The sequence below is a fragment of the Chenopodium quinoa genome, unplaced genomic scaffold (assembly GCF_001683475.1).
Source record: "Chenopodium quinoa cultivar QQ74 unplaced genomic scaffold, ASM168347v1, whole genome shotgun sequence".
Taxonomy (NCBI): domain Eukaryota; kingdom Viridiplantae; phylum Streptophyta; class Magnoliopsida; order Caryophyllales; family Amaranthaceae; genus Chenopodium; species Chenopodium quinoa.
In genome coordinates, this window is record NW_018744072.1 from 1,556,632 (window position 1) to 1,583,844 (window position 27,213).

Genomic DNA, 27,213 nt, shown 5'->3' on the forward strand with positions numbered 1-27,213 from the left:
TCCTTTCACGCCACAATTTATCTAATAAAGTCATCATCTTCCTATTTCATCATACTTCACCTATAAGCCAATTAAGATAAGGGAAAACAAAGGATAAGTTTTTTTTGTTTTCTCTTATCTCAAATTAAATGGGTGTTGTTGAATCCGTACCTGAAAAATCAGTACACGAATTTATAGTTAAGGTACTTTGAATTGAATCTCTTTATGATTAAAATTTTTAAATGTTTTGTCTCTTAAAATAATGTCGAGAATAAACTTTTATGTGTAACGTGTTGAATATGAAATGATATGTTTTGAATGAACAGGATTATAGGGGAAAAGATGTTGATTTGAGTATCTATAAAGGAAAGGTTCTCCTCATTGTTAATGTTGCAACAAAATGGTAATTTATCATTTGTAATTCGGTGATCTTTGTCAAATTTATTGTGTTTATAAAATCGCTGCTATTGTATTTTGTATTTGATCTTTGCCTCGATTTAAACATGTATTAATATTTGCACATATATACATTTGTAATTTACTTGTTATCATGAATTATATATCATATAGATAATAATCTTTGTTTCTGTTTTGCATTTGTTATAAACAGTGGGTTCACCAACATACAATTACCCCAATTAACAGAACTTTACCGGAAATATAAAGATCAAGGTGTGTTTTTTGTTGTGAATATACATTCACGAGCATGAACTTTGGGTTGTTTATTATCATTGACATGAACTTGACAATACAACAGAAATAGCACATTGTATCCAACAAAGTTGTCCTTTTCTACAAGTTCGTGTCAATGATTGTAAACGACCCTAATGTTATCATATGTCATCGATTGTACTTTCAAGTTTCAACTATTGAAATTGAAGGTAACAACTAGCTGATTGTTCCAGGCTTCCAAGTATTGGCATTTCCTTGCAACCAATTTCTTAAGCAATCTCCAGGAAGTAGTGAAAAAACAAGAAAGGTTGCCTGTGACAGATTCAAGGCTGAGTACCCCGTTTTTCGTAAGGTAATTTGAATTATGTGATATAATATCAATTATTCTACAATAGCACAATTGCAAGAAATAAAATATGTGTCAAGTTCCTAAGATATCTTCTACCAGGTATGCGTAAATGGTCCGAAAACACCACCTCTTTACAAATTCCTCAAAGCAAGTAAAATCAATGGAGAGACTAAATGGGCTAATCGTGTCAAATGGAACTTCACAAAATTCCTTATCGATGTGGATGGACAAGTTATTTATCGACGTGGTTTAACGACAGCCCCCTTCAAGATGGAGGTAAAATTGATACCGTTTTTTCAAACCTTAACAAATGGGGAAACATTATAAAAGTATCGATATTAGATCATACTCTTTTCATTCAATGTTACTGTATGCATTTATTTTCATGAACTTAAAAGTATGCATTAGACCATTAAATTTTTGAATCACATACATCTTTAAAAGGTTATATGTTGAAAATATACATTGATGCATTATTATGTGACGCTAGAAATATATTAATACACGCTGTTATTGCATATTGATTATATCCTTTCCTTGTTCTTAATGTGCAGCGACAAATTGTAAAAGCATTAGAAGAAAGAGCAGCACGACAACAAATTATGTACTAATGCAAAGTTTGAGTAGTATTAAGTCAAAAAAGATAAATGAACCTCCGTTCTTTTGTGGTCAATAACTTTATATGGCTATGAGGTGCTATTTTTACCGTGGTGTTAATTTGCTAATCAATTAATTCTTGGTTAGTAGATGTAATACAATCACAGAAAATTCAAAGAATAAAAATAAAAAGTGTTGTGTAGTGGTGCATTTTAATCTTAATGCTTGAGCTTTTGAAAATGAGGATGACTGTTCATAAGATGAGAATCAAAGTTGTATTGCAATCTATGGACTTCATGGTTACGCCGGTTAACCAATATAACTACTACGGATAGTACTGTCAAAAACCGAACCAAACCGGGGAAACCGAACCGATTCAAACCGATCCGAATGAGAACCGAACCGATTAAAAACCGTTTTTATGAAACCGAAAACCGACTCGAACCGCATTTTAGTAAACCCGAAACCGAACCGATCCGAGTAACGTTAAACCGTTTAAGAACCGAACCAAATCTAAACCGAACTGAAAGGAAACCGAACCGAAAATGAACCGAACCGTTTCTAACCCGAAACCGTTTGAACTGGCATAAAACCGTTTACACTGAACCGTTTATAAACCGAACCGTTTATAAACCGAACCGTTTATGAACCGAACTATTTATAAACCGAACAGTTTAAAAATCGAACTGATTATAAACCGAACCGCTTATAAACCGAACTGTTTATGAACCGAATCGCTTATAAATCGAACCATTTACAAACCACTTACTACTAGCAGTGGTTATTGGGCGGGTCGATGCAGGTCATTAGCGATCGGTTGCGGGTCAAGATGAATATTTAGCGGATCAAGGTCGAGTCAGGGTCGAGATAAAAGTGAAACGGGCCATTAACTTCTACTTTCTGCTATCAGTTTATGCAAATATATAATGATAAACGAGTCTTAATTATCAGTCTTGTTGACTAATTAAGTATCAAATACCAAATTGCAAATTTCGATGTCACAACAAATCATCAAATCATGATTATGACTCTATTAACTAAATGATCAAATAAGAAGCAGATAATAATCTGATAGTAAAACAATAATACATTAATGCACTAAACTTTTATAATCTACTTCGTAATAAACTAGTAAGATCAGTATGGCTAAACTTGTAACATAACATGATATGTATTTATAAAATTAATGAGAATTTGCATATAATATGATGCATCAATATGAAGTGATGAAGTCTCGGCTTGATATAAAACTTGTTAACTAGCAAAAAGTTATAAAGTAGTATAAAATTTCAAACCAAAACTGTTTGATTGGCTGAATCCAAACGACTCGATAAAAAATCGATTTTTTGAAATCCGAAACAAACCCGAACCGTAATTTAGTAAACCAGAAATAAAACCGATCCAAATAATGTTAAATCGTAGAAGAATCGAACCCTTTAACAAATCGAACCAGTTATAAACCGAACTAAAATTAAACCGAACCAAAAAAAACCGAACTGTTTCTAACCCGAAACTGTTTGAACCGGGATAAAAACCGTTTACACCGAACCGTTAACAAACCGCAACCCGTCTGCACCGAACCGTTAACTACCCGAACCGAATTTAAACCGGGATAAAAACCGTTTACACCGAACCGTTAACAAACCGCAACCCGTCTGCACCGAACCGTTTACTACCCGGACGGTTTACAACCCGAACCGAATTTAAACCGTTCAAGAATAAACCGAAACCGAATCGAACTGAAAATTATTTAAACCGAACTGAAACCGACCCGTAAGATATTTAAACCGATTTCAAACCGACTCGATTTCAAACCGAACCGAAACCAAACTGTCAAACCGTTTTGACAGTGCTAACTACGGAGTATCTATCAATTAAATTTTGGGAAATACGTTGAGATCTATCCACAATATATAATTGCAAAACAAATTGTCGAATTTAGTGGAAAAGTTAAAATGCAAAAATAATAGGAGAGCAAAGCAAGATATTCCCAATTTGGATTAGACGTGAGCCTTCTAGATGTCAAGTTACTGCATGCTAAAGGCCCATACAATGTGCCCAAACTACCTCAAAAATAAACAATGAATAAGACGTGAAACTACGACACATTTGGTAAGTGGTAGTGACATGACACAAATTAAAGTTGTGAGGTAATGTGACTCACAGGCACATAATTTAAACAATAACAGTCTTAAATTATGATCGAATGATGTCGTTGATCGGTTGGATCTGCTCAAGTCTGTTAGAACACTGTTTAGATAACATCAATCCTATTGATTAATTAAGCATATTGGCATCAACGAAACCGAAAAAACTGGTTTACATTAACACAATCCTAACAACGTCAATTCAATCACCAAAAGTACACACAGTTGAAGAGAGAACAAGCATTGCAGATTTGCCATAAGACTCCTAAACTCCTAATAATAATATAGGCTAATAGTATATCAGGAAATTCCTAAATATGTACAACAAGGCGAAGGTACCAAGTACCAAAACCGACATCTCTCTCCAACGGAAACAACTGTATCATCTGAACCTGCGAGGAATTCACCAAGCATTCTTTTCCCTAATGGGGGCTCCAGAACTTATTCTCGAAATTAAAATACAACAGTTCAATGGTGCAGCATGCAACTGTCGGTCCTCAAAAGTAGTATGTGGTGTCCCCAACTTCATCATCGTTGCTTAGCCACACCGGTTCATCATACTTACTGTATTCACCGAGAAGTTCTCCATATTCGTTCATAATGCCCAACCTTACTGCTTCATCAAAAGAACTGAAAGGCACAAAGGGTTGCTTCTGATTCTCAGAGCTAATGTCACTTCCCTTGCTTTCTTTAACACTGACATCCCCACAGTTGACCGACTCAACCTCAAGAACTGAAGTAGGCGAACCATGAACTATTCCATATTCAAGTTCCATTGGATCATGAACCACTTCATTCTTCACCATAACACTGACAGTTCCACTGCTCTCATCATCTTCCACATCCACGAAAACTGAAGTACGAGAGCCATTAAGAAACCTGCCTTCACTCTTCTTAGGGAAATTAATCAGTTCATCAGGTCTTACCCTCTTCCGAGACTTAAACTCCTCCTGAAACTCAGCTGTTTTCCTATGAAAAGCTTTCAATGCTTCTTCAAGGGTTCCATAAGAACGCAACCAATGTTCAGTCCCCGTCCCTGGATGAGTGACACGAACACCAAATCGACCCGATTTTGTCAACTTAACACCAGCAGGCAAATCCACATCTCCAACTTCTTCACCATCACCGGCCTTAACAAACTCAGAATTAGTAGCTCGTTGTTTCATAGCATCATCTTCACTAGGCAACATAGGAGCAGCCAATCCAACAACAATCTCCCGTCCAACACAACCAACCCCATTACTCGGGTTTTCACTTGAACTTCCAGACTCACACCCTACTCTCAGAGGCCAATCACCACTCTTATGCTTATTCGATGTAATCCTCTTCAAAGACCTATACCTCTTCTTAAACTGACCCTTCTTCATCTTAGCAGCAATTTCAGCACGATCACGACTATCATAAACACCCACAAAAACATAACTCCTCATTTTCGGGTGCCAAACTCGAGCCTCAAACCTTCCATACTCCAACTCCCTAACAACAGAACACACCTTCTTACTCTCAAACCCCTCGCCTCGACGAACCTCCTTACCCTTGAACCTCTCCTCAAACTCCACCTCTTTCATCTTATACACCCTAAAAGCTTCTTCAGCAGAATCAAAAGTTCCAAGCCAAATTTTAGCCCCAGTTTTCGGGTGCGTAATCCTAGCAGACCACTTCCCTGAACTAATCTTCTTAACATCAACAGGCAACTCAATACCAACATCAACATCAACACCCTCTTTTACCCCAATTTCACCCTTACCCTCTTTAACCCTAGAATCCACTAAATCATCAGATTTCAATTCAACAGAAATAGACTTTTCCATAGTTTTTAAAGCATCAAATTCAAGCTTCTTCATATAATAAACTTCATAAGCTTCTTTAGCAGTATCAAAAGTACCTAACCAAATTCTCACCTTGTTAATTGGGTCTCGAATTTCAGCAGCGTACCGACCCCACTTCCGCCGTCGCACTCCCCGGTACTTCACCGCCTTTCCCGGCGTCTCCTCCTCCGGAATTCCGTCAATCACGAGTTTTTCCGGCGCTTCTTCGCCGCTTCCAACGGTCACCTCTCTTACAAATCGCTTCTTTTTCGCAGGTTTTTCACCAATTTTCTCATCTTCATCGCTTGAAGATGAATCTGTTGCATCTGGGTCTGTGCAAAAGACTCTGAATTTCTTCATCGATTGTTAAAAAGATACAGAAATTAGGGTTTTTTGAAAACAGGGGTTTTGGAAATTTTGGGCAAATGGGTTGTGAATTAGGAAGGAACCTTGAAATTTGAGGAGTATTCCTAGCCTAAGTCATTGAGATTAATTAGGATTATGGAATCCATTATTTTAGGAAATTTTTACATAAAAAGAAAAGGATCAAGATAGATAATTATGGGACAGTGTTAAGGAATACGATATCATCTATCCATTTATATTTCTATTAATTTGAAGAATCTTTTTGGGACATATTTATAATATTCCATCCGTTCATTTATTTTTTTTTATTGTCCTTTTATGTTATTAAAATTAGGTTTATTAAACTAAATAATCTTTATTGAATAGGGTAAAGTTTGTTTGTTTGTTTGTTTAATATAAAAAATACAGTATATAATAAGTGGAAATTTTCCCATAAATTTGAATAATGTTTTTTTTTTTTTTATGGTTGGCAAATTTATAAAAAATGCATTTTTTAAAAGGTTTCACTTTTCACAAGGTGAGCAAAATATTTAAATGCAAAAGGTGAGCGAAAACTTCTAAATGAAAAAAAAAAAAAAAATTGCAAATAAGCTAATGATATTTCAACGTTTAAGGTTTGAAATGCCTTACCAGTAACCGATAAGTCCTTGGTGGCAGACAGTCTATGTTCAAGTTCTTGCTGACCAATGTTTTGAATTTGAGTTTATGTTGAGAGGAGACAAAATTTCAATCATAATTTCTATATTTATAAAACATAATTGCAATTTTACAACAAACAAATAATCTTTTATGTCCATGCTGACTTGTTGAGAGAGATTTTCTATTACATATACACGTGCAGATAGAAGCATAGAATTGTTATCCTAGATTCACCTTTGGTTCTACGCTTTTTTTTTAAGCCATTTTATGAAGGGATAAATTTCATAATGTCCTTGCGAAGAAATTGCGAAAAATTCCTCATCCGTTTGTACAATTTCAGAGTTTTTCGCATTCTAGGTAATCACTAATAAGTGTAAGGAATAAGAGATTGTAAAGTAAGAATGGAAACAATCTCGTCCTAATATTGCATTATAACCGGTGTCTCCATCTAAATGAAATCCTATGGTATTAAGTTTTGGATATTATATTTGCTTTTTCCAAGTCAACAATGTTACCATTAAATTCGACTATATATTGATCTAAATATCATTTAATTTCTTCACAGCGCTTCTCTCATCAATGCTAATCTTTGCCACTCAAATTTACTTCCTAAGCAATCTTAGTTACATTATATGTCTAACTAAAAAATCACATTATTCTCCAAGGAAACGATATATTCAATTATTATATATTTTTACTAACTAGTAGTCCTATCACACGCAAACGCGCGCGATAGTCCACCGTTTATGTGTTTAGCATAATTATTTGCGTAATTTGATGTATTTAAGTGAAAATCCTTTTATTGCATCAATTTGTAAGATTGCTAACCATTTAACCTGACTCACATGATAATTCAACGTTTCCTTGGTTGACTTAAATATTAGTAATTAGATGTAATTACTTGTAAATTGCTTAGGATAGATAGATATGTTATGCAATGATGTTGATCTATGTATTGGTTATTTTTAATAATGTAGTGTAACACATTTTTATCTGTAATTTAATTTGCTTATTAATTTGTTTTCTTTGTTTTTTAAAGTTAAAATCAAAGCCAAAGCCATTTCTTTTGCATGTTTTTGAAATTTTCTTTTTAATTGCATTTTTTCTTTGTTTGTGTCCATGCTCTTTGTTCTTGAAATCGAACCTTTTCTTCATCTTGGAGACCCTTGTTCCACTCCATATGTATTCATCAACCAATTTCTTAGAATCAACCAATTAGAAACTCGGACCCTAAATCATTAAAAAAAAAAAAAAAAAAAAGGTATACTATAACAACTTAGTTAAGTATAAAGATGGGGACTAAGTTTTTAGTTTTTTCACCTTTTGGGACCTCACTCTTTTTTTTTCAACCTTTTTGGACCTCCAGTTAATAATCTGACAAACTAACCATTATTTAACTCACCCGAGCAAAAAACACAAGGTCTTCATTGAATGTCTTTTAAAAAAAACATAGGTCCTTCGGGGTCGTTTGATTGGATCATTTGGAATGGAGTTAGAATCCATTCCATCTAGTTTTTTGTTTAATTGAGGTTTTTAGTAATGGAATATCATACCCAAGGGGTTCTAACTCCCCCCCCCCCTCCCCTTCCCCGCCGCCGCTGCCGCCAATTCCCATGGAATCCCTTACCCACCCCTCCCCCTAAGATTTACAATCCATTCTATTAATGAAGGATAGAATCCATTCCAACAATAAAACCAAACAACTTTGTCTAATATGGATTTTAGAATCCATACATCTCTAGTATGAGATTCCATGCCAATCCATTCCAACTTGATCAACCAAACACATACATGTAGATTCCAAAAACATAGGTCCTCCTAAAATATTTTAGGGGACTATCTTTTTTCTTGAGCTCAAACTCTCAAATTCTCATCATTACTCACAATTAAAAGTGGGCATGGGCCGTGCTGGCACGCAGGCGGTACGAGCACGGCACGGCCCGGCACGAGCCCACCGTAGGCACGGCACAGTGGCACAGCCGTGGGTCGTGCAGTGAACAAAATTTTTGGAATCGGCACGAGCACGGCACGGCGTTTGGCCCGCAGGCCGGCCCATGAGCATGGCCCGCAGGTATGACCGAGCACGGCACGTGGCCCACCACAGTTTTGCTTTCTCCAACAGCCATAAACGGCTATATTAACGGCTACTTTGCTTCCTAATTCCTATAAATACTTCACTTCTTCCTCCATTTTTTTCCACAATTCATCAACTCATATATTCTCAAATCTCTTATCCTCTAAATCTCTTATTCTCTAATTCCTACTCTCTTATAATCTCTACTTCTCAAAAAAAAAAAAAAAAAAAAAAAAAATCATATAATCATTAATTCTCTAATTCTCACAATTATAAAAAAAAAAAAAAATTATAAGTTCGGAAAATTAATTAGCGGAAAGCAATCGAAGCGTCGTTGTAAGATCTAACCCAAAGTTATTTTAATTTGTTATTGTTATTATTATTGTTGTTGTTGTTGTTATTGTTATATATTAATTTATTATTATTGTTATAATTATTGTTCTTGTCACTGTTATTATTGTTATTGACTTATTGTTATTATTATTGTTGTTATTATTATTATTGTTATTGTTATTATTATTTGTATTATTATTATTTATTATTGTTATTATTATTTGTATTATTATTATTGTTGATATTATTATTGTTGACATTATTATTAATTATGGCATCAAACCCGAACCCTTCTTCCTCCTCTAGGAAAGCCAAGTCAAAACGTACTAGTACTAGTAGGAAATCACCAAATCCAAACACTTCAATGCCCCCCTAACATGCCCAATCCGAACACTTCCATCCCCAAACCATGGGAGGATTTGAACAATTTAACAATATGCCTCCTTGGAATATGTCTAGTTCGGGATTTCAAGTAAACCAATTCTCACCTCATTTATATGGCTCACAACATGAATTTTCTTATCAAACTACCCAAGGTAGCCAAACAAGTGCCACTGGGTCAAGTGAACAACCCCCGAAATTCCAAGCACCCAAATTCCAAACATCCAAATTCCAAACAAATTAGAATGGTGTACCGAAGAGGAACTTGTCAATAGCAATCAAAAGAATAGTGTTTGGGATATTTTCAATTAAGTAGAGATGGAACCAAAGCCAAGTGTAAGACATGTAACAAAATTTACTCGGCCAAAACCAAGGGAGGGACGGGACACCTTAGTAGACATGTAAAAAAATGTGGTGGGCCATCTAGTGATCCAACTCAACCCAAAATTTCTCAATTCCATCCACATGGCTTCACTTACAATTATGAAAGAGATAGAGATGAACTTGGGAGAATGTTAGTACATGCCGAACAACCTTTTCTTTTTGCCGAAAATGATCCCTTTAACAATTACATTAACCGAGCACTACAACCCTAACACAAAAAAAAATCTCTAGAAAAATTGTTCGTTCGGCTGCCATGAAATCTTTTCTAGAGTAAAAATTGAAGTTATATGATGAATTAAGTAATCTTACTTATAGAGTTTCTCTGACTACTGATGCATGGGATAGTGGTTACGGATATCATTATTTGTGTGTGACTTGTCATTGGTTGGATACTGATTGGTTATTACAAAAACGCATTATCCATTTTAAAATGCTTGAATACCCCCACACTGGTCTTAATATTGCTCATCATTTAATGCAAGTTGTTGATGTATATAATCTTAGGCCCAAAATCATGTCTATGACTTTTGCTAATGCAACTTCTATGACATTTTGTGCAAATTTAGTTAAAGCACAATTGACCGAATTCATATTAGATGGAGATGCACTTCATATTAGATGCATTTCTCAGGTTCTTAACTTGTGTGTGAAGGATGGAACACAAGCAATTGGTCCATTTTATCACAAAATTAGAAATGCTATTATGTCTATTAACAGCTCTAACATGAGATTTTTAGAATGGAAAGCTTTTTGCAGGCAACAAAGGATAAAGGCTATTAAAATATCGACGATTGTGTAACTAGGTAGAACTCCACCTATGAAATGTTGAGTAGGGAAATCGAGTACAAGGCTCCATTAACAATTTTTTATAATAAAAATTTCCACAATTTGCTTTACTAGATGATGATTAGTCTAATTGTGAAAAATATATGCAGTTTTACAATTATTATATAGTATGACTCATTGTTTTTTTTCTTTTTATAATCCTTGTGCTCATTCTTTTCTTAGTAATGCATGTTTACTTGCACAACTTTTCGATGAACACCGATTACAACACGATTATGATGGATATCTTCCATCAATGGAGGAAAAATGGCGTATATATTACACTACTATTCCTGTGATTTATATTTTTGCTTCTATATTAGATCCTAGGCAAAAGTATGATGGCACATTTTTATTAATTGATATTTATTTTCAATGCATGAATTTTGAAGATGACGTTGAATCTTATAAAACTAATGTAACCGATCAATTTTTTCCTAATATAGAGTTTATGAATCGAAATATGAAACCGTGACTCAATTTGCTCCTTCTCAATCATCCAAAAATGTAAGTAAAAGGGCCAAAGGTTTATTTGCACAAGCTGCTAACATGATGTCTAAGTTTTTTGGTAGTGAATCATCATCTAGGAGAACACAAAGCGATGTTTCAGAGTTGCAAATGTACTTAAGTTACGACTTCACGAAAGGCATGGATGATGAGAGAAGTACGACCTCGACATCCTTGAATGGAGGAAATCACAAAACTCGAAGCATCCAATTTTGGCGGCAATGGCACGAGATATTTATGCTATCCAAGTCTCCTCTGTTGCCTTCGAACGAGCTTTTAGTGCATCAGGGAGGGTTTTAGACGATAGAAGAACAAGACTAAAACACGAAACACTTGAAATGTGTGTTTGTTTCAAGGATTGGTTGGATGTCGAAACTCGCTGCCAAGATCTTACTTATGTAGAAAATGACGACGATGAAGGAACATCGGGTTCTACTAGTTCTCAATCAATTCAATTGGCCGATGAACTTGTACAACAAGAAGAAGAAGACGAAGATGAAGAAGACAAAGACGAAGAAGACGAAGACGAAGAAGAACAAGAAGAATAATTAGATTATTACATACTATAAATTATAGCTAATTTTTGTATTATTGCACCCCGTATAATAAAATAAGCTATAAAGTTAAGTTATTCATCAATTATTGTACGATTTTATCATTATAAATTATTGTATTATCGATTTATCGTATCGGCGTATAATAAAATCACATAAGTTATTCATCAATTTTTGTATTATCGCACTCGTAAATTTTTTAATTATGTGCATTGTTACTTTTTGCTAAATAATAATAAATATGTATAATAATAAATAATAAAATAAATTATAATAGATTAATAATAAAAATAACATAAATAATAAAAAGTAAAAGAATTATAATAATAAAAAGCACATTAACAATATAATAACACAAAAACATAAACATAAATTAATAAAATTATTTAAATATAATTATTTTAAAAGTTGTTCAAAAAAATATATATCAATTTAAAATAAATAAATATATTTGGGGCAGCCCACTGCCAGGCATGGTACGCCACGCCAGGCGCGTGGGCCGTGCCGTGCCGTGGGCTGGGTGTGCCAATTGGTGGCCCGGCACGTCACGGCCCGCAAAGTGGCAGGCACGACACGAGCCCAGGCACGGCCCACGGTGGCTCGGCACGGCACGGTGCCTACCTCTACTCACAATATCCTCCAAATTCTTGAGCATTTCCGAGCAAATACTAGGCATTTATCAACATCGGGAATCTGATTGGAAGAAAGCAATGATGAAAGAAGAGTCACAAATGCATCATCGGAGCTTGATTGGAAGAAATTGATGACGAAATTAAAAAGTTTGAATTTGTGGGTTTTTTTTATTGTTTGGGTTTAGTATGCATGGGGAAAAATTTTCTGATGAATTGAAGAAAGAGATAGATAGAGGATGATGATGATTATCTTTATTTGACGGATGCTGAGTTTGTATGTTTGTTTCCCTTTAATTGACATTCCAATTCATTTCAGGTTTGAAATGCCTTGGCAATAACTGATAAGCCCTTGATGTCCTTGGTGGCGGGCAGTCTATGTTCAAGTTCTCTATGACCGATGTTTTGAATTCGAGTTTATGTTAAGAGGAGATAAAGTTTCAGTTTATGTATTCATGAAAAACAATTGCATTTTTACAAGGAAAAAAAAAAATTTGTGTGCATGCTAACTTGTTGAAGGAGAGTTTCTATTACTATACACGAGCAAATAGAATCGTTAACCTTAAATCATCTTTTTGTTCTAGGCTTTGAAGCCATTTTTATGATGGGATAAATTTCATAATGTTCTTGCGGAAATTACAATTAGCAGATTTTGTGTAAAATTCCTCATCCGCTTGTGCTATTTCATAATTTTTTTTCTCATTCTAGATAATCACTAATAAGTGTAAAGAAGAAGTGATTGTAAAGTAATAATGGAAACAATCTCATCCTAATATCGCATTATAACCGGTTTCTTTATCTGAATGAAATCCTATGGTATGAAGTTGTGGATCTTATATTTGCTTTTTCCAAATAAAATTGGCTTTGTTGAATTATTTATTGTGGCTAGCATTTGCTGGTGCAGAATAAATCAATTTAAAAATAGGATAACATGCTCGATAGGGCATGAGTTCTAATATCATAAGTGTTTCGGCGTAGGAACAATCACGTATCTGATCAACTACTCTTCGTTCTTTGTCAACAGACATGGATACATCCATACATAAGGAATTTGTGTGGTATATTCATATCATAACATATGAACAGTACAATAAGAACTAGCATTCTTATTGAAACTCGAACTCATCATAACATATGAACAGTAAGAACTAGCATTCTTATTGAAACTCCAATTCATAGGAAAGAAAATCAATTTATGGATGGAATCAAAATATGTAGTATTTACAGACAAAAGTATTAGGATCTTCAAATTCTTTCTGGAAGACTGTAAAACCTTTCTTAGGAAGAACTTGCAAAAGGATCTTCAAATTTTTTCAGGAGGACTGTAAATCCTTTCTTAGGAAGAACTTGTAATTTTGAAAAAGGATCTTCAAATTCTTCCAATAGGACTGTAAATCCTTTCTTAGGAAGAACTTGTAATTTTGAAAATGGATCTTCAAATTCTTCCAGTAGGACTGTAAATCCTTTCTTAGGAAGAACTCGTAATTTTGAAAAAGGATTTTAAAGTTCTTTCTAGAGGACATTTACTAGGAAGAACTTGTAATTTTGAAAAAGGATCCTCAAATTCTTTCTGGAGGACTACAAATCCTTTGTTAGGAAGTACTTGCAATTTTTTCTCTAGACTCGAAATGGGAGCAGGTTTGAAAACTATTACCATTAAAGCCGACTATATCATTTAATTTTCAGTGCTTTTCTCATCAATGCTAATCTATGCCACTTGGATTTTCTTGCTAAGCGATCTTAATTATATTCCATGTTCAACTATAAAATCACATTATTCTCCAAAGAAACGATATGTTCAATTGTTACATAATGTGCAACTCACGATATTTATTATCATAGTATTGCATTGACAAATGCACACTATCTAATTGAGAAGAACTTTTAAAAATAAAGGAAGTACAAAAATGTCACAGAATAAACAAGGGTGATTAACCGGATTGTTCCATTCTTTGGCTTTTAATAATTGAGTTGAAGTTTGACCCATATCCCGTAGACTCACTAGTTGAATCAATTGGGCTAGGATGACAATGGGTGACCTGATGGGATTATAAGCCCATAATGGAGATTTTGGTTGGGTGGGGGTTGTATAACTATAACCATAATTACTTTGTCAATTATGGCCCGTACATCTTGATCTTATATCTAATTTACTAATAGTAAATTATTTTCTTACTAATCTTGCACGTTTTAGATTTTGGACCCACATATTATTTTTCATGTATTTACAAGAAATCCGATAAAATCGATGCATGCTTGCAATAAGAATACATTTGCATTAATAATCTAAAAAAGGCAACTTATACAAGATTAACTCATTAATTAAAAAAAAAAAAAAGAAGAGAGTTGCATTAGCCAGAAGCTACTACTACTATGAACTTATGAAGCACAGAAGGAGTGCATGCAATAAGAGATACCCACGACGTGAACATTACGAAACATTTATTAAATAATACAAGTAAGTATAGATTAAGGTTTTAGCCAAGGTTTATAGAATAATGTTTGATGACATATCCACGAAATCTAAGTTAAATATTACTTATATTAGATGCTACTATTCCTACTAATCATAATAAATCTTAAAAGTCGCTTCCATGTGCTTTGTCTATAATCGAAGGTCACGCGACCATATCAATTTGATTATCCATTTATTTATCAGAATTATCATTTGATTAAAACCTCATCATGCTACTTTTTAACTAATGTCTCAAGGGGAATAGTAGCCATTCAAACTTTTAGAATCATAGGATGACTTGTAAAAAACATGTTCTATGACTAGATGTAGTAATAGATTTATTTTACAATTTATAAATTCTCGGCCAAGGATTTTCTCTCTTAGCTTGATGGAGTGTACATGCATGATAGCGCAGCCGCACTTTACAATTGAGAAGTGTATGTATGACACATTACTATTCATGTACATGTGATATTATATGTGCCACCTTAATTTTTCAGGATTTTTTTTGTAGAGAACCAATTGGATAAATTATGAGAATTGATCATGCGATTCTTGAAATTGAAAGAAAAGCTTTAACAAATACGGGTTACTTCGTAGTAGATGTTTCACGATTTGTTTTTGTAATACGTGTGATTCTACCATATCACATACCTTATGTGATTCTATAATTCTATCGTATCATATGCATATAGTCAGAAAACAAAATCTCAACTCGATATGAAAGAAATAAATTTTGCTTTGTTGATCGATGCCACCTAGCATCCTCTTAAGCAGTAATCGCATCATCCTAACCATAAAAATTAAAAAAAAAAAAAAGTTAAAAAAAAAAGTGTCGAATTATATTAAAAGACACACTGACACAGTCACACTATCAATATGTTGTGGGCAAGTAATGGCAATAAATAAATTGTGACAACAAAGACTTTCGTATTTAAGCAAAGCAAGATATAATTTCTAAGCCCCACTACAACAGTAGCAATCTGGCCACCTTCAAGGGGCTTCAACTACTCTTACCAAAACGTACGTGGTGTGAATTTGAATATGTAAGCACTTATTCACTCGTACGTCCTAAATTTCCATTATCAACTACTATCAATAGTACTAAGTACCAACCAAACAAAAATTTCTATCAACTCATCCAAGCTAAATGCTGCACTCTTCATGATTAATATTGTTATATTACTTCGCAATCCGTATTTGACATTAGTATCAATAATAATGATAATGATGACGATAATATAATGATAATGATAATGGTAATGGTAATGGTAATGGTAATGGTGTGACGATAAAGACACAAAGTTAGTTGTTCGACCATCCAGTTGCCTCTTGTGGTTAGTCAATCCAAGCATATAATTGTTAGATCGTCACCTTTGCAAAGTCCATCATACAACCGTTTATTCTCATTGTACATGCTTACTAAGCGCGGTATTTCATATTAAACTTTCACATCCAAGCCACAATCAACATTATTCTCCATCGGTCATCTCTTATGTAATTTTTTTTTTTAACATAATAATTAAAACTTTTAAGACTAAGATCATCTTCTTATAAGCACGTATTGATGGTGAGACTTATTAGATTTAATTTCATCAAACTATTTTACTAGTATAAAAGAATTACGACTTTACAACATATTATCCCTTCATTTAAGTCTTACTTGCAGGAACAACTCTAAGAGATACTCAAAGTACAATTGGCCTCAAACTTTCAACCTGCTAAATGTCTTATGAAATGTTTCATCCAATTTACGAAATTAGAAGGAATAGTGAATGAGATTTGAACCTGCGACCTTATTACACAGGGTGGAATGGCATGTCACAGGACCATTAGCTAATAGATAGTTGAGTTGCATGATTAGTTTTCATATTCTTTTGTAGTAAAAACCTAGAAATAGAAACATTTTTATGAAATATAATAATAGAGAATACGGAGTACTCCGTATTATTTAAATGTTCTCCCCTCGTAAGTCTAAGATAGATTTTTATGTAGTATTTCTCTATTATGTTGAGATTCCAAACATAGTTAGGAGACTTAGGACATAATCATTGTTAAATAATACTGAAACTATCTTTATAAAATTAAATGAACACATAATGATAGTGATACACATGCAATTCTTTATCGTATTATTAGTGCCTTTAAAAAGAAGGGAAATTCACTTAAACGTATTCAATTCAAAGAAAATGACATTGAATCCCATTGCGGACTTTCTTCATAGCAAGTATGTTCACTTAAACATGTGCAAGACTTCATGTCCTAGAATTATGTCGTCGTTGTCTCGTTGACATTACGTTGGGGAAACTACAAGAGTCAAGACTACAACATTTTGATTAATTAAATCTGGAGTATATTATTTCAATTAATGACCAAGGTTGTTAGCTATAATTATAAAAATAATACTCCGTAGATATATTAAGTTGTTTTGAAGATTTTATACGGAAAATTGGCTTGAATTTTAAGGTTATTTAGTTTGAAAGTACGTATTGGTTAATGAAATACTCTCCAATGAGTTTTACAATCTAATAATTCTCATAAAAGTCATGATCTGATCTAATTACCAGAAAGAGAAATATCTTTATAAAATGGGTTTTAAAACATATCAAACATCGTTATTAAGTTTGAGGGAATAACCGGATTATTAACAGCTTTTTAAAAAAATTATTTATATATGAAAGGAAATTCATTCAAGCATCTTCAAAGATGAATCCCATCATGCATGGAATTCATAGCAAGGTTTACTCAAGAGTTAAGACTAGGGATGGCAATGGATCCGGGACCTTACTCAGACCCTACCCTAAAATATGGGTATGGGTCATATTTTTTTAGACTCTATGGGTACGGTTAGGGTATGGGTCTAGGCGGCATCGGGTAGGGTAAGGGTCCGGGTATAGTGTTTTCAGACCCTACCCACAATGGCCACAGATCCTTAAGACCCATACCCTATCCAGACTCGTACATAGACCCGTACAATATATTAACTTAAAAAAAGTTTCAAAATCAATTAGAAAAAAATCTTAAGGATGTTGATTTTATAGGATATTAATGATGAAATCGAGTATGATACGAAAGTCGATTATAAATAGTTGGCTATTAAATTTCAAGTTTTGCACTTAATTTTACAAGACTTTAAATTATATGTATTAGCTTATTTGTTATTCACACAATACATACTATCGTATAATAAAAAAATAGACAATTAAATTTGGGGTAAAAAGGTTAGCGAAGGACCCATATTGGATCCTGGACCCTACCTAGACCCTGCTAGACCCATAGGGTCCGGATAAGGGTCTTAAAATTTTAGACCCTAAGGGTTCGGGTAGGATATGAATATGGATTGAAAAATCCGAGTACGGGTCTGGGTATCACTAGACCCTACCCATTGCCATCCCTAGTCAAGACTTCATGTCCTGGAACTATGTTGTAGTTGTCTCATTGACATCACGTCGGTGACAAGAAGTACATGTACAATATTTTGATCAATTTAATTATTCATTTAATTAAAGTTTGTTCACTAATATTATAGATATTATCTTAACATTATTATTAATTTGTATTAGAATTTACTCGTGCCAATTCACAAGATATATCAATTTTTTAAAGGTAAATAATATTAAAATCTTCTTTATTTTCTCTATTGAAATCTTCTAAAAATATTTTGTTTCTTAATTGATAATTATTAAAGAGTTTTTTTTTTTTTTTTGCTTGATTAATATATTACTAAAAATGTATTATAAATTTTTTTGTTAAAAGTATACAGGGAGGGCCCCCACCCTATCAATAGGGAGATGAGGAGTCGAATCCCCAAGGGAAGAGGGGGGGAGAGATGGAGGGACTAATCATCCCTCCATCTCCAACATCCTCTTGTAATGATAAACTTGGTTGTCTATTACGTGATATAATGTGGCAAGAGAGGTGACACTTTAAGAGGGAAGCATTTGGGGTTTGCTCTCCCCTCATTAAGCCCCATTTTTAATTAATATTTTTTTTTTATTAGTTGTATAATTTTAAATTAATATTCAAGTATAGATAACGACTTATACTATAAGTTTGGCTTAAAATTTTAAGACTATTTAGTTTTGGAAATAGAATAATCAATGTGTCATATATAATAGCAATCAATATGTATGGAAGAAATCTTGATTTCCTTAGCATATATTTGGTCAACAATATTTGCGTCAATCAATCTGTTAGGAAAAAATTGATTTCCTTTGCATATATGTGGTCAATAATATTTGCATTATCAATAAGTATGAAAAAAAATCTTGATTTACTTTGCATATATTGGCCAATAATAATATATGCATTAATAGGAATTTTAGGATTTGATATTTTGTACTTCAAAACCATCCTTTATAGAAAGAGAATATTCATACTCCGTATTCAACTACCTTGATTTTAAAAAAACAACAACGAATCATCCGCAAAGAACACCTACTACACGTTGTTCAGCAGTTCTGTGAGGTATCGGTCCAAATGATCAATCTTCAGAAATCCTTCGTCACATTTAGTCTTAATACTCCACCTGATTACAGGGATTACTTGGCGACGTGTTTGAGTTTGAAGCATCAACCGACTCTTGGTTCTTATTTGGGTTTGCCGGTGGATTTGGGACGTAGTAAAGTTTCGGAGTTTCGGTTTTTTATTGATATGGTATTAGATCGCCTTTCACAGTTTGATTCCTCCGCCTTTCTGCAACGGCAAAGTTAGTTATTGTTAATACGGTGTTGGTGGCTTCTTTCAATCATGTCTTGTCTGTTTTCAAGGTCCCAACCTCGATTTGTCATCATATTGATAAGATGTTAGCTCGTTTCTGGTGGAGGTCTTCGTCCTCGTCAACGGGTATGGTGTTTCGTTCGGCCTCTCTTTTACACCTTCCCAAAGGTTTGGGAGGTTTGGGCCTGCGTAGTACAACCCTGGTTAATCAGACATTGCTTGCTCGACAACGACGACGTATTTTCCAGAATCCTCAGTTGCTTCTTTCCAGGGTTTTAAGTGCGAAATATCCTTCTCTTTGTTCTCTGGATTCGGCATAGATTTCCCGTTCTTCTCGAGGTTATCGGGGCTTGATGGAGGGGCAGTCAGTTTTGAACAAGGGTTTAGCTTAGAAGGTGGGTTCGGGTTCCCGTGTCAGAATCCTTGTTGACGATTGGGTTCCCGGAGGTTTGAGTAATAAGTCTTCTATGTCTAAGTCGGAGGTGCTGACTCATGTTTCTTCTATTATTATTCCGCGCTCCGGCGCGTGGGACTCTTCTAAGATTCATCAACTCTTTGATTGTCAGTTGGCCCAGCGCATTCTAGCGCTTGAAAGGCTGCATCGGGCTATGGATGATTTTGTGTGCTGGAAGTTCTCAAGGGATGGTCGCTTTTCCACAAAATCGGCCTACTCTTTGCTGGTTCGGCAATCTGTTGTTTCAATTGTCAGTAATCCAGCTCCTGATCCGTGGTGGAAGTATTTCTGGGGTTTCTCTCTTCTTCCTCGTTTGAAGATGTTTAGCTGGAAGCTACTTCATGATGCCTTATCCTTACGGGCAACTTTGTCCTCCAAGGATCTTCCGGTTAATCCACTGTGTATTTTCTGTCGCTCCAACTTAGAGACAACCTTTCATCTTTTTTGCGATTGTCCCTTTATTCGTCCTCTTCGGACTCCAGCTCTATTGTCTCTCAATGGTAGCTTGTTGGGTTCTTCTCCATTCTCATACTGGGTTGTGTCTGCGGTTTCACTTTATAAGCGATCTAGGGATTTTGTTGTCTGGTTTCTTTCATCTCCTTTCTCTGGGCTATTTGGCTTACACGGAATAATTGTATCTTCCGGCACGCAGTTTGGTCTCCCTCTTTGATTCTTCATATTTCTCACGGCTGGACCACTCGAGCCGCTCAAGCCCAGGACTTTCAACAACATCTCTTATCATTGCAACGATGTTCTCTTATTCTGCATTGCGAGTTGCTGCAACTTTGTCTGCAAGGGGGTGTTTCGGATCGTCTAGATCATTGTTTGAATATTGACGGCGCTTGGCTTTGCTAGGATAACCGTACATGCGCCGGTTGGGTTTTCCGAGGGGTATTGTCAGATATGGTCCTTGGAGGTAGTGCGCGAGCTTGTCGGGATGCTAATGATCTTCAGGCAAAATTACAAGTTGTTGTTTGCCAGGATTACTTTCAGCTTCTCATCTAACGGACTGTGCTCTTTTGGTCTCCACGTTTCGGCATCCCGGCTCTATTGATATTTCCTATTTGTGGTTGTTTCAAGTGATTCAGGAGATCCTTCACTGTTTTTCAGCCTATCGGCTATGTAAGGTGCCTCGAACTTAGGTTGCTCCTGCGCATTGGTTGGTTGTCCGTGCTCGTGACCGCCACTTCCTTTGTTGGTCTTTTAAGTTAGAGTTTGCTGTTTTGTTAGTGGCCTTTGTCAAAAAAAAAAAAAAAAAAAAAAAAAAAAAAAAAACTACCTTGATTTTTTTCCAAGTATTAACATGATCAATCCGAGGAAAATGAATACAAAATGATTAAAGTATTTTGACAATCTTCATGATGCATAATTCCATATTCCATTCTCATAATAATGTATTTCATATGCAAACGTTAATTTTTGTTCTTTTTTCAAGATCTAAGATCTAATAATCTAATGAGATAAGCTATTATGTGATATGAATAAACATAGAGAAAAGACATACTTTGAAGTCTCTTTTCAATAAATAGTGAGGGATAGTTAGTTGGTTAGAGCTTTTCTCTCAATTTCAGAGGATCCAATGATTTAATAGGAATGTAAGAGTATATAATAATGTAGCTAGGGTAGATTTTCCCAAGCTAGTCAGCGCCTCATGCTCATTCTTAGCTTTGAAATCGAGGTTCATGCATGACATATAACTCACCGACATGTCTCTTATGTTGTGTCGAATTACGACAAACTTGTACCATGTCAAGTCAATCTTTTGCTTGGACCATGCTCGATTGTAGGAACACTAGAGATTACTCATACAAACATTTTAAACCTGTGCTTAATTACAATTGGCTACTTAAACTCTCATCATACAAATGTTAAAATTATACAAGTGTTAAAACTAAATTCAACACATTCACAGTCTAATAGACTCTGAATCATCGCCCAAAGACTCAAAAATACAAAACATAAGCAGTATTATAAAGAGGAAGTTTCAATGAAAAAAAATAAAAATAATAAAGAGGGGCACATGAAGGTTCCTCACCTAACTCTACCGAAAGGCAAGTTGACAGAAAACACGACAGGTGTGTGAAATTGAAGGGGCCGAATAAAAATGCAAATGCAAATGCCGCATGATATTTGGAATAATAGCCTTTGCTTACAAAGTACTCTATCCTCTCTAACTTCTTAAGCTCAACTCTACTGGATTTTTATTCAAGTGAATATAGCCCACCATTACCTCTTTTTGCTCCTATTATTCAAGATATGTTCCCCATTTTCTTTTTTTTTTATTCTCTTTCTTTTTCTTTTTTTTGGCTCACTATATACGAGCATACTCCTATATTATTTGCACATGTACTCAATAATTCCAAGAAATGTGGATAATTATACATCACTAAACCACTAGACCTAGCAATTCTAACCCTGACCGATACCCGATCTGAATGACCGACTCATGACCCGAAAATTTTGACCTGAAAATGACCCGAAACCCGAAATTGACCCGACCCAATCCATACCCGTCCCGAAAATGGAGTTGACCCGATCCTGACCCGACACCCAAACTGACCCGACTCGAAATTGATCCAAACAAACCCGATACCCGTAATACCCCGAACTAAAATTACCTTATAATTGAACTTAAAATGTCTTGTACCAAAAATAACTCAAATTGTTCATCTTTAACCGTAGCTAACCTCATAAACTGAATTGATAGTTTTATTTATAACAATAACAAAATATATACTCCGTATAAAATTATTGATTTGAGATTAATTCACAAATGAAACAGCCCGAACATGACCCGACTAGCTTTTAACCTGACTCGAATATGACCCGTACATACTTGACCCGAAATTGACCCGACCCGAACTCGACCCGTTACTGACCCAAAGTTGACCCGTAACCCGAATCGACCGACCTGACCCATACCGATCCGAATGTTAGCTAACTCGAAAGTGATCCGACCCGAATGACCCATTTGCCAGATCTACTAGTAAACCTCACTAAATAGTAATCAAACAAGTATCTAAATTTAGTAGAGACGATAAGAAACTCGCCTTATAATTAAAAACTTTACAATTTTAAATTCTTTGCTTTTGTATATGAAGGGTAATCAAGTGATCGGGATAAATTAAAAACTCCGTATTTATAATCATATATTTATAATTTACTACCTTATAGAGTTTATATATCTCTATTTAGGAAAAAAAAAATTAAAAAAAAAAGGTGTTACCCCTCAATTAAAAGGTACTCCGTATCAAATTATTTTAAATAAATCAAATAAGTGTTTATATCTTTATTTTAAATAAATCAAATTCAAAATTTGCCAATCTAATATTGTGGGATAAAATATAAATAATACTGTTTAAAATATATGATGACTTTTAAGAAATATTCAAATGTAAATTTTGCTGATCAATCGAATAATTAAAAACAACATTACTAATAACATTATGATGATCAATGACTTCAAAATAGCAATAAGATAATTATTAATTCAAACTCTAATATGTAATTACAAATTTACCATTCAACATAACGATTTTGGTAATCACTTCATAACCATTTCCTATTTTTAAGATCTCTGTTGATGAAAATAAAGTGGTATTTTATTTCCTTACAAAAATAGGTGAGGTTTGATTAATCATTTCCTAATTTGAGCCTTTAATTTAATTATAATTTATTTGAGGAACGCATTCTTTTTATTTTCTAGTTCTACGAATTCAAATCAAACCTAATAAAAAAAATGTATCATTGCAAAAATACATGTAATATAATAAATACAAGTAAATAAGTAATAATTAAATAAAAATACGAAGCAAATAAAAAACGCTCTTAGGAATGGTATGAAATTACAGTCACATAATAAAATACTGGTACCAGTAGCAACCAAAACAATTTTAATCTCAAATCCCGCCTACAGAATCCAACTGAAAAGACCTTTGAGAATAAAGCCATTCAATATAAAAGCTTTTGTTCCTTTAATATAGATTCTCAATTCAACAAGAATCAAATCCAAAAATATAAATTCAACGCAAATTATATACCGACTAAATTAATGAATTATCACATAAATTAATAGCATAATTATTCATTAAGATACTGAAAATGAGCATTATATGATAATAACATTTTCATGGATGATAACTTAAGCATTGTTTGTTTCCTAGAGGAAGATGAAACAATGGACTGCTCTAACAGCACAGGAAAACCCATTGAATTCATCTCCCACTTTTACATCAAAAAAGCTCATTTCTTGCTCACTTACATCTTTGATACTCACTCAATAACAAGATTTAAACTCAGAAAACTAAACAAAAAACCAGATCTTAAGAGTGTGTTTTCATTCAAGCTCTTAAGATCTGTTTATCAAAACTGCTTACTTCCCTATATAATACGAAGTAGTTCTATAGATTAGCTAGTACTCTCTACTAGTTACTATTAATTAATTACTCGCTACAAAACTTAGTGGCTGCGGCGCAGCTGCTGTTGCTGCTGCAGCAACGTTGCGGGGTTCTTCAATCCAGGCAAACTCCTCGTTACTTAAGTTGAAATCGAACTCAAACCCAGGTAGATCAGATGGCTCGAGGGAGTCGAAGCCATGAACTTCGAGACCATCGAATGCATCAAAGTCTGCAAAGATATCACCAAAATCATTAAACATAAGGGATGAATCGAGCTCCATTTGTAAGTCGAAATCACTGCGTTGAAATTCCTCTTCGATTGAGCTCATTACAGGAACAATGTCATCAGACTCCTTAACATCAATGCCAACAGACTCAACACATTTCGTCTTTGCAATTTCAATATCAACAGTACTGTCAATATTGCTGATAGATTTCATCTGCGATGCAGAGGTGTCGATTTCGAGCACTGAGGCCGGAGAGTTATGTGATACAACACTCTCCGAATCATCAGAAACAGCAGGGTTTTGCACTGCAGTAGCAGCAGAACAAGAAGCATTCTGGCTTTTCTCAGCCATCAAAATTTGAAATTCAATCCTCTTTTGTTCATAAGCCATTGCAGCTTCTTCTGCAGTATTGTAAGTTCCCAACCAGACTCGAGCCCCTCGAATCGGGTCTCGAATCTCCGCTGCCCATTTTCCCCATTTCCTCTGCCTCACACCCTTATACTTCGATGAAGCGGGTTTTCGAGTCGTAGAGGGCTTATCAGATGACTTTCTTTTCCTCTTAGGGCCATTGTTATCATCTTGGCAAGAACTCTCAGTTTCGGCAACCGGGTTATTGAAACCCGAATTTACAGGCAGGATAATCTCTTGGACTATCCGCTTTTTTGACCCAGTTGGTCTTTTACTCCTGTTTTCTCTCTCTTCATCAGATGAAGAATCAGTCATATCCGGATCAAGGCAATAAATTCGAACTTTTTTCAGTGTTTTGGGTTTGCTGTAGAACGATTTCTGAGTCAACATAGGATTCTGAAGGTCAGTCATTTCTTCTGGGTCAAGATCAAACCCCAAAAATACCCAGAAAATTTATAGATTCAAAGAATTTTAAGAAAATGAAGATTTGTGTAAAAAAGGGTAAACAAAATTAGGCGAAAATCAAGTGAGGGACACTCTTAAAAAGATGAATAAATCTATGAATCTTTTTATGTGAAAACCCCCAAAACACTCTACTCCAGAACAAGTCCTGCAAAAAAAAAATAAAAAATTAAAAACCCATCAAAACCATAAACCCTAAAAATTCATAAACCCAGAAAAAATCAAAACACAAAATACAGCAAAAATCTGAGAAATTAAAACATGGGTATTGAAATTAAAGCAAAAAGAAGAAAAACCCAGTTACCTTTTGGGCCTCAAACGCATCGAAACGGGTGAAAATCCGGGTATGGAGCTCTGCTGAGAAGAACAGCAGAGAAGTAATTGCATAAAGTGAGCAAAAAAGAGTGAGTAAAATTGATAAGAGAGCTTCAATGAAGGAGCCCCAAACACTACCAAATCTGACTTTGCAGACATAAATCTTCTCAATCTCTTCTTCCCTGAAAAACCCTCTTTTACAGAGTCTTTCTCTCTCTAAAACCTCTGCAAAAATGAAGAGAGAGAAAGTGAAGAAAAAGATTAGATAGATAGAACCAATTTGATGATATGTAGACGACTTGTTTTACTTTTATTTTTTCTACGAGATTAGGAATCTATGGCTATCAATCTCTCTCTATAATATGACAAAGATCTATCAATTTTTGAACAGTGAAAAAAGAAAGTTTTAGAGAGAGAAAGTGAGAAAAAATGGGTTTATGAAGAAGAAGACGATTGAAAGATGCAGAAAATATGCGTAGAAATTTGAGTACTAAATTTATAAAATTGTAAAAATATTAAATAAAAAAGGGATCTTTGGAAAACCCGTGAATTAATTTAAAGAATTAAGAGTAAAAAAATGAATAAAAATTGTACCTTTCAGAGTATTTCTCTCTGTAGTGGGTGGCGTTTGGTCTGTTGATTTCTGGACTTCACTCTTCCCAAGCAGTCAAAATGGCATTAAAGAGAGGTGGGCGAGTGATTAAATAGAGAGCTTTTTTATTTTTATTTTTTTACTTTTTTAATTTTTTATTTCATTTAATTAATTTTAGTTAAATATTTGAAAATGTTAAGTCGGTTATTTTAAATCAGGAAAGAGATAAGCTGATTACACTTATCCCCTATTTAATTGTTTAGAATGATTTTTTTCTTTTTTTTATTTTATTTGGTAAATTGTAATTTAAATCTTTAGTTACCATATTATTTGAGCTGTCAATCTGTCAAGTATTTACGGAATGATTCAGTTAAAAAGATTAGTATGGAGTAAAAATACTCCGTATAAATTTAGGAGTAATAATTTTTCATAATACTCCCTAAAAAAAAAAAATATTTCATAATACAACTAATGAAGACAGGAAATTAATTTTAAATACATTAAATATTAAAAAAAAATGTCATTTAATGACTTTGTACTATAGTATGGAAAAATTAAAAATAGAGTGTATGAGGTCACAAGTTATAGTGTTAGGTCGAACAAGGAAACCGAGTCCAAAAGTTGGGCTTAGTGGATAACCGACCATAAGTAGTAGGAAGGAAATGATTCTTACCCTAATTAGATAATGTGATTATATAATTAAGGAGTTGGGAAAAATAAACAAACGTTCATCTTTCATAAAAGAAACAACGTAATATTTTTCCCTACAACTGGTTAGAAGTTCTCCACAGAAGAGGAGATTAATCTCCCCCATCCAACTAGAACTGGTGAAGGTTCGATTTACACCTGTGGATCAATAATAGAGGAGCAACAATTGGAGCTCTAATATCTGCAAGAAGGTTGAAAAAAGCTTGGGAATTCACGCATCAAAGGTTAATTC

At 34.3% G+C, this 27,213-nt stretch overlaps 3 protein-coding genes across 3 annotated transcripts; 1 reads left to right on the forward strand and 2 right to left on the reverse strand.

Moving 5' to 3' along the window:
• LOC110691317 (probable glutathione peroxidase 4) lies at positions 1 to 1,836 on the forward strand. The gene is made up of 6 exons (XM_021868239.1): positions 1 to 182; positions 306 to 382; positions 590 to 651; positions 885 to 1,003; positions 1,100 to 1,276; positions 1,555 to 1,836. Exons 1-6 carry the CDS (start codon positions 129 to 131, stop codon positions 1,609 to 1,611), a joined length of 546 nt encoding a protein of 181 aa, XP_021723931.1. The 5' UTR covers positions 1 to 128; the 3' UTR covers positions 1,612 to 1,836.
• Positions 1,837 to 3,850: 2,014 nt separating this feature from the next.
• LOC110691221 lies at positions 3,851 to 6,241 on the reverse strand. Its single transcript, XM_021868131.1, has one exon. The coding sequence runs from the start codon at positions 5,910 to 5,912 to the stop codon at positions 4,242 to 4,244; it is 1,671 nt and encodes a 556-aa protein (XP_021723823.1). The 5' UTR covers positions 5,913 to 6,241; the 3' UTR covers positions 3,851 to 4,241.
• A 17,690-nt stretch (positions 6,242 to 23,931) lies between these two features.
• On the reverse strand, positions 23,932 to 26,370 carry LOC110691222 (ethylene-responsive transcription factor ERF118-like). The gene is made up of 3 exons (XM_021868132.1): positions 26,276 to 26,370; positions 25,671 to 25,906; positions 23,932 to 25,514 (listed from the first exon to the last, which is right to left on the reverse strand). The coding sequence occupies exon 3, from the start codon at positions 25,313 to 25,315 to the stop codon at positions 24,311 to 24,313; it is 1,005 nt and encodes a 334-aa protein (XP_021723824.1). The 5' UTR covers positions 25,316 to 25,514; positions 25,671 to 25,906; positions 26,276 to 26,370; the 3' UTR covers positions 23,932 to 24,310.
• Positions 26,371 to 27,213: the final 843 nt, after the last annotated feature.